We start from the raw sequence: 9,512 nt of genomic DNA, 5'->3' as shown, positions 1-9,512 counted from the left end.
CATAAGCTTTTGTGAGTAAAAAACCCACTTCTTCAGATGCATAGTGGTGTACAGGATCCATAGCGGAGGGGAGAATCCCTCCCAGAAAATTCTAGCTCCACCCTTCCTGCAGACCTTTGGATTAGAAACAGTGCTGTTTCTTAAACACTAGGCCAAGGATTGGCAACCTTTGACCCGCGGCCCACTAGGGTAAGCACTTTGGCGGGCCAGACCAGTTTGTTTACCTGCCGTGTCCACAGGTTCGGCCGATCACGGCTCCCACTGGCCGCGGTTTGCCGTCCCAGGCCAATGGGGGCGGCGGGAAGCGGCGCAGGCCGAGGGATGTGCTGGTGCCACTTCCCACCACCCCCATTAGCCAGTGGAAGCCGCGATAGGCTGAACCTGCAGACGCGGCAGGTAAACAAACTGGCCTGGCCCACCAGGCCATTAAACGCTTCTGTGATGAGGTGCCTGCCCCACACTGGGCTCTAAGGGGTTAATGGAGCCCTAGGGAGGCTGCACAGGATGCAGCCAATCAGAGAAGGGCTGAAGGGAGCAACCAAACAGGGCCAAATAGACCCATATAAAAAGGGAGCTGCAGGGCAGAGGAGGGCAGTTCTCTGATGGGAGCCCAAAGAGGAAGGATTATGTCTTTGGAGGCCTGAGAGAACTTCCAGCACCCTGGACAGAGCATTGCTGCTCACAGGGCCTGGGGTAGTGAGAGACATCTCCTGGGGCTTGTCTTCACTACCCACCCAGATCAGCGGGTAGAAATCGATCTTTCGTCGATCAATTTATCACGTCTCGTCAGGACGCGATAATCAATCCCCGAATCGATGCGCATACTCCACCAGCCCAGGTAGGAGTAAGCACTGTTGACGGGGGAGCCGCGGCGGTCAATTTGCCGCCGTCCTCACAGCGGGGTAAGTCGGATCAGATACGTCGAATTCAGCTATGCTATTCCTGTAGCTGAATTTGCGTATCTGAAATCGATCCCCTCCTCCCCCCCCCCCCCCCGTAGTGTAGACATAGCCCTGGATGGCTGCTGGGGCAAGAGCAAAGAGGATGCAGAGGCTATGACGAAGTGGCCAGACAATTTGCTGCAGTAGCCACTAAGTGAAGTGGCTGAACAGCGGACTGCAGATCCCCTGGAAGGGGGGTGCACAGTGTGTAGCATGGCCGGAGGGCTGTGTCACTGAGGAGGACATCACAGTCTTTGGAGAGATGTAGGTCCTAGAGCAGGAGTGACAGTGGCATGCAGAGCTAATTCCCAAGACAGCAGGAGGTACCCGAGTGGTGAGCGCACCCTGTCACAGCCTACAAGACATATGAAGGGTTAGCAAAGCCTTCGCTCTTCAGAATCATTTCTGGCCAAAATAAGTGTTTGCTATAGGGGAAAATTAAAATTTCAAACTGTTCATTTCTGATTTCAGTGAAGGGGTGGGGAGACCTGCCTGAGCATGCTCAGAACATATTGGGCTCCCACTTAAAAGGGAGAGGCATCTGGATTCTTCACCACTCCCATTGCCCCAGACCAATTTGGAAGCACACATGCTTCTGAGCAAAGCAGACAGTGCTCTGCATAGCAAGGCCATGCTTACTGCAGTATATTCATAGGCCTGAGCATGTAGCTTTGACAATATTTTTTTAGATTTCTGGAGCTGGATGTATGGGCTGCTTTGACACAAGCCTTTGAGCCTCTTGAATATCAGCTTTCACCTATGAGGGAACTGGAGGTGACATCTTTTAGCCATTCAAGTGACTGGGTGCTGGTATGCCTAGCTGATATTGCCTAAATTGTGCATTTAGGGAGCCTTCAAGCAAGAGGGACTCAGAATTGCAGTTATGCCATCACAGATCATTGCTCAATGAGCACTCTGTGTTTGAAATGATCCCAAAAGGGGCTTTAGTCAGAACCTCCTCACAGCAGAATAAATATTGCAAAACTACAAGACAACAGTGACGTATCAGAAGGTGGAGCTTCCCTCATCAGCAGCGAGAACAGCTCACAGAACAAAAATGAACCCTAAAGTTTTCCTTTCCAGAGTCCAAACACAAGGCTTCCACTTTCCAATGTATGAGCAGATAAAACAATTGGAGGCCCAACTTTAACAGGTGTCAGGGTTCTTTGATTTCAGCTGTATTGGTCACATGGCTGGTGATTTGGATGAGGTCTGGTAGGTGTGCCCTACAGAGCATGTTAGGTTAAGAAATAAGTAGAAATTAGGTTTTGTTTAAGTTAGGTTAAGAATAGAGGAATATGGGAAATTGACTTTGTTAGCATGAGTAAAAAGATAAGTTGGAGACAGTAAGACGGGAAAATTGAAGTTAGTAAGGACATGACCCAGGGTTATGTTGTGGCAAGGTTGGAGCGTAACTGGTTTTAGCAGAGCTTTTAATGAGAGTTTCTGAGAATTTTGAATCTAAATTAAAATGATATTAGTATTGATAGCATGGGAAGGACATTGGCTGCAGCTGTTAATTTAAATGATATGTACATAAAGAGCCAAAAAAGAGATGGTGGAAATGTGAATATGGTAATGGATAGGTTTAATATTAATATTAATTGGCTATAAAAGGAGTAGACTTGCTAAATTGGAGAGAGCTCCAATTAACACCAAAAGGGTATGTGATGGGGTGTCCACACCACACAGGGCTGGAAATGTTAAGCTGGCTAAGTGGGCCAATTAACTGCCCATGCTGCACCTGGAGAAGGAGACAGGGAGCAGGGATTTAAGTGGGGATATATGAGGATTGGCAGGATATGGAGAAGGGATGAAGGGGTGGAGGACTGGGATTCATGGAAGCAGGTTGCAGTAGACTAAGGCCTTCTCTACGCAGGAACAATGTGTGTGTAGGGGAAGTGTGTGTGTTGTGGGTAGAGTGAGTGTGTTGGCATGCTGTCTCTTTAAGTTCAGACAGCAGCCTGACCAACCTATCGTGAGGCAGGGGGCACCCCCCCCCCCACATCAGACCTGGCTCTGCATGGTACAGCAGTCTCTCCCCACCACCTCCCCACAACAGCAGTCCCCTCTGCTTGCCTGCCTATGGTTCTGTGATCAGGACCTCCTCGTCAACTTCCTCCTAGCCATGGACAGGGTGGCCCTCTATAACACCAGGGAGAGGATGTTGGCTGAGGGGATTCTCTGTGACTGTGGGGCCTATTTCCGATCCTCCCTCAGTTCACGCATCCGGGCAGAGTTCCTCTGGGCGGCATCCGCTGGCTCCCTTGATACCTTTGAGGAGCAGTAGGCATTGTCCAGGGTTCTCTGCTCGGTGTTCCCTTTAGGTTCCCTATTTTTGACCCTTTGACCTTCACACCAGTCCCTGTTATTTTTTTCCGTTGTCCCCCATAATTACTTGAGTTTCTGGGCTCTGTGGATACTCCTCATAGACTGGGGGAGGGTCCTTTAGTCGTGGGTGGGCTTGAGCCCCCCCACCTCCCTGGAACCCAGTAGAATATGGTTCTGTAATTCCCTCTGAGTTCTCCTACAGCCTCCTCAGCTGCCGGGAATGGCATCCTCAACAGCTCTGTGAGCTCTCCATGCTGAGGAATGTCAAAGGAAAAGCAGCACAGCACAGCAGCCGCCATGGCACAGCACAGCAGTTCCCCCCGCATCCTCGCAGCAGCAGTCTGCCTGTCGCTGTGTTCCTAGTGCAGGGGAGAACAGAAGAATTACACGTTAATGATTTGCTCTTTGCTGCTGGAGTTGAGGAGCAAACTCAGCTGTCACAACTTCCTGGAGCTTTGAAAGGGAGGGGCGCATGTCTGCAGCTAGGTGCAGGGCAGTCAAGTTCAAAAGTGTGAGCAGAGCGGTCACAGCGGGCATTGTGGGATACTGGGGAGGCCAGTTATGTCGGCATAATGAACGGCAGCATCTACACCAGCGCTTTGTCACTTTAACTTCGTTGCAAAAAGCTCTTTGCCGCTTGTAAAGATTTTTTTTTGTTGGCAAAACAGCAGAGTTTTGCCACCAAAAGTAGCTTTTTTGTGTGTACATCTCCTCTGTTTTGTTGGAAAAAGCTGCCTTTTGCTGACAAAATTGTGTACTGTAGAGAAGGCCTAGGGAGGCATCTAGGGCTGGCAGGGAAATTGTGGGGGCAAGGAGTGGAGCATGGAGAGGGATGTAGAACAACAGACACTTCTCCGTGTTAAATTGTAAATGCTTAGTACTTTCTAGATATAAAACTTTAAGGGCTAGATTCTCTGGTTGGCTAAAGTCACTTTATACCTCCTAAGCAGCACCAAGAGATCATACGGTGGCCAAAGCTGGCTTGTGGAAGAATCCAGCCTGTTCCCCAGCGCTATATAATAGTTCCTCACTCACTTTCACCCAACCTGATTTTTAAAAACTACCAAAACTGATATTTTCTCCGGAAAATATGAAAAAAAAGTGTTTTCAAAGTCAAAGTGCCAAATTCCTCCTCAAGCTTCTTGGTGCACAGGGTCAGCACCAGCTGCAACATCTTTTAGCATAGCACAGCAACGCCATACCAGTAGGTTTCATTTCTCTGTGGGCTGGTGTGGGGGAGGGTTCTGGTCCATGACTCCACTTCCTCTCCACCCCCTTTGTGGTTATGTGCGTTCCCTTGGTGTCCGTGTAAGGAGCAATCCCTGCCCTTTCCCAGAGATCAGAGCTAAAGCCCCTTTTCCTCAAAGACAATGAGAAACATGCAACATATGTAGCTTTTCAAACAATGATTTTATAAACAACTTGTAGGAACACGCAAAGATAAAGAAGCATAATAATCATAGCACAAGGATTCACAGCACAATAAAAATGGAAATAGAGAACGCAGTTTAACTGAAATAGACATTTCACTATAACACTTCATTATGATAAAAATAAGCCCGACTGCCTTATGTTTTTTCGCCTTCCTACATCTCAGGAATGTCTTTATAATCTTGGCATAGCAGAAGATCATAATGACCAGTGGAATGACAAGTCCCAGGATGTTCATCTTTAAAATCAGGAATTGCTTCCATTTTCTTTCATGGCCTGACGGATTATGAGAGCTGCAGGTCCAATAAACACCTTCCTTTTGAACAGTGTAAAATATTAAACCTGGAAGAGAGGCTAATATTGCAACACCCCAAATGACTACACTTGTGAGGATGTCATAGGTAACTGTCCTAACTTTTATAGTAAACATTGTATGGACAATTGCCAGATATCTGTCTATTGTCAAAAGTATTTTGTAAAAGTCTCCACTGTAGAAGCCAGCATAATACACCCCTGAAAGAATTTTACACATTGCATTTCCAAAATCCCACTCGTGTGCTGCATAGTAAGCCCAAAATGGCAGGGAAAGAATAAAGAGTAAATCGGAATTTGCCAGATTCAGCAGATAGATGTCAGTCATGCTTCTCAACTTCTTGTATTTTATCAGGATCAGCACAACTAGCACATTGCTCACCAGGCCAAATATCAGAACCAAGGAGTAAAGAGGTGGCAGAAACAGGGATGCAAATTGTTTGACATCATTTGTACATGGTGTTGCATCATCATGACTACTTCTATGTTGTTGTCAGTATCTCCATATCTCCTTCACTGAAAAACTGTTGATCTTTTACTAGCCTGAGGATGAAGAAACGGATGGTTATTTACAGGATATTGTATGTTAGTGTGAAAGACAGGATATACACACTATACTGTGTAATCATATGGTTGTGAAAGACATTAAAATGTACTGTGTATGTTGAGTTTCAGCTTAGAATATCTTTTGCTGTAAACAGTATAACAACTGCTGATATCAAGATATGAAAAATACCACAGATAACACTAGCAAAGAATCTAGAGAGTTAACAGGGTGAGTTCTGTACAGTTCCTCCAGTATTAACTTTCTTGCCGGGGGCACACCGGACATGTTTGAGTGGACTGCTCACCTTCAGGCAGACAACCAAGCCCTGTAGGCCCACGTTGTTCAGCTGACCTAGGAGAACCAGCTATTGCAGGAGCAGGTAACACTATTGTAAGAGCCTTCCCCATACTTTGGTCTTGACTGGAACATGCCCAGAGCCCTGCCAGAGGGCTCCCCAGTTGCAGGTGCCAATCCAGTTGCACATACCTGGCACATCCCAGCAAATTCCCATCCTACCGGCCCTCCTTGACTTGGGCACAGCTGACTACTTCTTATGCACAGCAGCATCCTGGATCCTGCACATTTCCCTGCAACAGAAGGCCACTCCTTATAGACTACTGATGGTTGTCATTTGGTCCAGTAATGCAGGAAACAACTCCTCAGAGGCTGTGCTTCAGGGTCCCTGAGTTACATCAGAATTTGGTGTGATCCATTCTCCACTGATCCTCTGGGCTGGCCCTCCACAACTTGTGGAAAAATTGGAAAGAGTCCAGTGGAGGGCAACAAAAATTATTAGGGGCTGGAGGACTTAATCCAACGGCAGCTTTGGTGGGACCTGTTTTTCTCACGATTGGATTTCATTATCACATACCACCCTGGATCACAAAATGGCAAGGTAGATGCCCTGTCCCTTGATACTAATCCACCAGGCCCCAGACAGGACCCAACTTCCATTCTCCAATCTTGTAACTTTCTCAGTGCAGCTCATCACCAGATATACTAAGTTTAATACCCATTGCCTCTGCTTCAGGAAATCTGCCTGACGAAAAAGCTATTATCAACAAGCAACTGCATGACTCCTGGGAAGGGATCATGTACGTAAGAGAATGCATCTGTTACCACAGGACCCACAAGAGTTGCAGTCCTACAACTATGCCATGATTTTCCCCTAGCAGAACACTTGGGGCTCTTCAAGACCTAATAACTAATATCCTGCTCCTTTTGGTGGCCCTCAATGCACCCAACAATAGAATCATAGAATAGAATATCAGGGTTGGAAGGGACCTCAAGAGGTCATCTAGTCCAACCCCCGGCTCAAAGCAGGACCAATTCCCAACTAAATCATCCCAGCCAGGGCTTTTTCAAGCCGGGCCTTAAAAACCTCCAAGGAAAGAGACTCCACCACCTCCCTAGGTAACGCATTCCAGTGCTTCACCACCCTCCTAGTGAAATAGTGTTTCCTAATATCCAACCTGGACTTCCCCCACTGCAACTTGAGACCATTGCTCCTTATTCTGTCATCTGCCACCACTGAGAACAGCCGAGCTCCATCCTCTTTGGAACCCCCCTTCAGGTAGTTGAAGGCTGCTATCAAATCCCCCCTCATTCTTCATACAGTCATTCATTGCCTCCTATGATGTTTGTGCCACACCAAAACCCCATGCCACAAGCCCTGTGGCCTTCTCCAGCTCTTGGGCAGCCATCGCTGTAGACCTTATTGTAGAATTACCAGAGTCCAAAAAATTTATAACAGTTTTGATTGGTGATGGTCCACTTTTCCAAAATGGCCCACTGTGATGCTGGTAAACCAGGTGCCTGATCTTGCCAGGTCTGTAGGCATCATCTCAGCACTGACAAATTCATAGCTGGAAACCAGATCAGTTCACCTATGTTAATATTGTTCAAGATAGTTGCTAGACTTGTAAGGATGTGTTTAGTGTTCCAGTGGTTCTCAACCTGTGGCCCAATCAGCACACAGCTGCAGCTCATGTGACATCCTCAGGGCCATACAGGTAGTATTGGATGTTGCCCATGAGGCCCACAATGGTAAATAGGTTGAGAACCACTGGTTTCTATTCTATGAAATACTTGTAAGTTGCTGCATGCATCAATCTTACTTGTAATATCTGTATTCCATTGCAGAAGGTAAAATATAAGTTTGTTTTATAATAGTAAACATCCCTGCTCGGAACTTGTGATCTTAGATGGGATCTAAGTCCCTAGTCCTTGCCCATCCAGGAGGACTATTAAAATTAAATGGGTCATCATAGGACAATTGCCCCATCCACCCATGGAGAAGTATGTGCAGAAGGCCTCATTACATTGGTTTTAATGCTGGAAGAGGGAAATAAAAATAGCTAACATGAAGATTTGTCATCTCTCTGCTGTCTGGACTCTTACAGAGGCTGGAGCTAAGAAACAAAAAGCAGCGATCCCTAGGGCCTGTCTGTGTTAAGCCCTAAAAGACATTTAATGCTGACAGATTACTACATCTCTGTCACCTTTTGGATCAGACTGAAATTCATTTGTGTATGTAACTTGCTTTAACCTATAAATAACTCTCACTACTTTCTTCTAGTTAATAAACCTTTAGTTAGTTTATTACAGGATTGGCTACAGGTGTGTCTGTGGTGTGAGATCTAAGGTACAAATTGATCTGGGGTTAGTGACTGGTCTCTTGGGACTGGAAGCAACCAGAATATTTTGTGTTTTTAATTTTTTTTATGTTGTAAGTGACCACTTATCACTAAGTCCAGCTTGCCTGGGTGGCAAGATAGGCTGGAGAGCCCCAAGGGACTGTCTGTGACTCCATGGCAAGACTGTTACAGTGATCTAGGAGTTCACATTTGTTACTACTGAAATCTAACTGTAGAACATACCACCAGTTTGGGGTGTCTGCCCTGCTTGTGGCAGTCTGTCTTGGTCATGAACCACTCCAGAGAGCAAGACACCCACTTCATCCCTTGCACAGGCCTCCTCTCTGCTGAAGAGACAGCTCAGCTATGGAATAGCCATGTAGTCCATCTCCACAGCCTTCTGGAGCACATCACCTCTGATCAGAGTTCTTAGTTCATGGCCCGGTTCTGCACCTGCTGGGGGTCCACACATGTCTTTCCTCTGCTTACCATCCCCAGTCCAACAGTCAAATGGAAAGGGCCAACCAAATCATCAAGTAGTATCTGCGATGCTCCCTCAATAATCACCAGGACGATTAGTCTTTACTTCTCCCTAATGAGGAATTTGCATACAACAACATAGACTATGCGTCTAAGGGTCAAAGTCCCGTTTTTGCCAACTATGGGTACCACCTGTGATTCCACCCACAATTACCCACATCCTCTCTCGACCCGGCTGCCTCAGACCTAATACAGCAGACTCATCAGGCCCAGGAAAAAGTGAAGGATGATTTAGAAATAGCAAATGCAGACTATAAATGGTATGTGGACCAGCATTGACAGCAAGCCCCCATCTACTCAGTGGGACAAAATGTGCCATAGGCTGGTCCATCACCAGAGTAGCAATAAGATGGACACCTGAAGGCAAGTGAAAACAAGGCCGCCCAAAAACAACATGGCGAAGAGCAGTGGAAGATGACCTGAAAAACCTCGGGCACAGCTGCAGAACCATTGAAAGACTTGCCAGAAACAGACAGGAGTGGAGGAGCTTTGTCTCTGCCCTAAATGCCAGAGGCGTAATAGGAACATGATGATGATATGAGGCCTGATTTTTGAGTAGACTGTTCTGCTCCTTTTGAAATCAGTGGTAGAAATCCCATTGACTTCAGTGTGGCAGAATCAGGTGTCAATGACTACCATGCTGGTTGGGATCCCCTTTGGAACTGCTGAGTTGGCAGGCTTAACCTCTCCTCGTGCATGCTGGCTCCTCTTCTGTCAGCTTGTGTGTTCTTTGGTGAAATTTAGCCTTGTGCAGAGGCCCAGCAGGCCCTTATG

The 9,512-nt window shown here is 46.8% G+C and overlaps 1 protein-coding gene across 1 annotated transcript; it reads right to left on the bottom strand.

Annotated features, from left to right (window-relative positions):
- Window positions 1-4,683: 4,683 nt before the first annotated feature.
- Window positions 4,684-7,699, bottom strand: LOC101938581 (C-C chemokine receptor type 5-like). The gene is made up of 2 exons (XM_065582449.1): window positions 7,680-7,699; window positions 4,684-5,497 (listed from the first exon to the last, which is right to left on the bottom strand). The coding sequence occupies exons 1-2, from the start codon at window positions 7,697-7,699 to the stop codon at window positions 4,684-4,686; spliced, it is 834 nt and encodes a 277-aa protein (XP_065438521.1).
- Between the last annotated feature and the right edge of the window lie 1,813 nt (window positions 7,700-9,512).

Source organism: Chrysemys picta, chromosome 2 (genome assembly GCF_011386835.1).
Source record: "Chrysemys picta bellii isolate R12L10 chromosome 2, ASM1138683v2, whole genome shotgun sequence".
Taxonomy (NCBI): Eukaryota; Metazoa; Chordata; order Testudines; family Emydidae; genus Chrysemys; species Chrysemys picta.
This window is presented reverse-complemented; position numbering and strand designations above follow the sequence as displayed.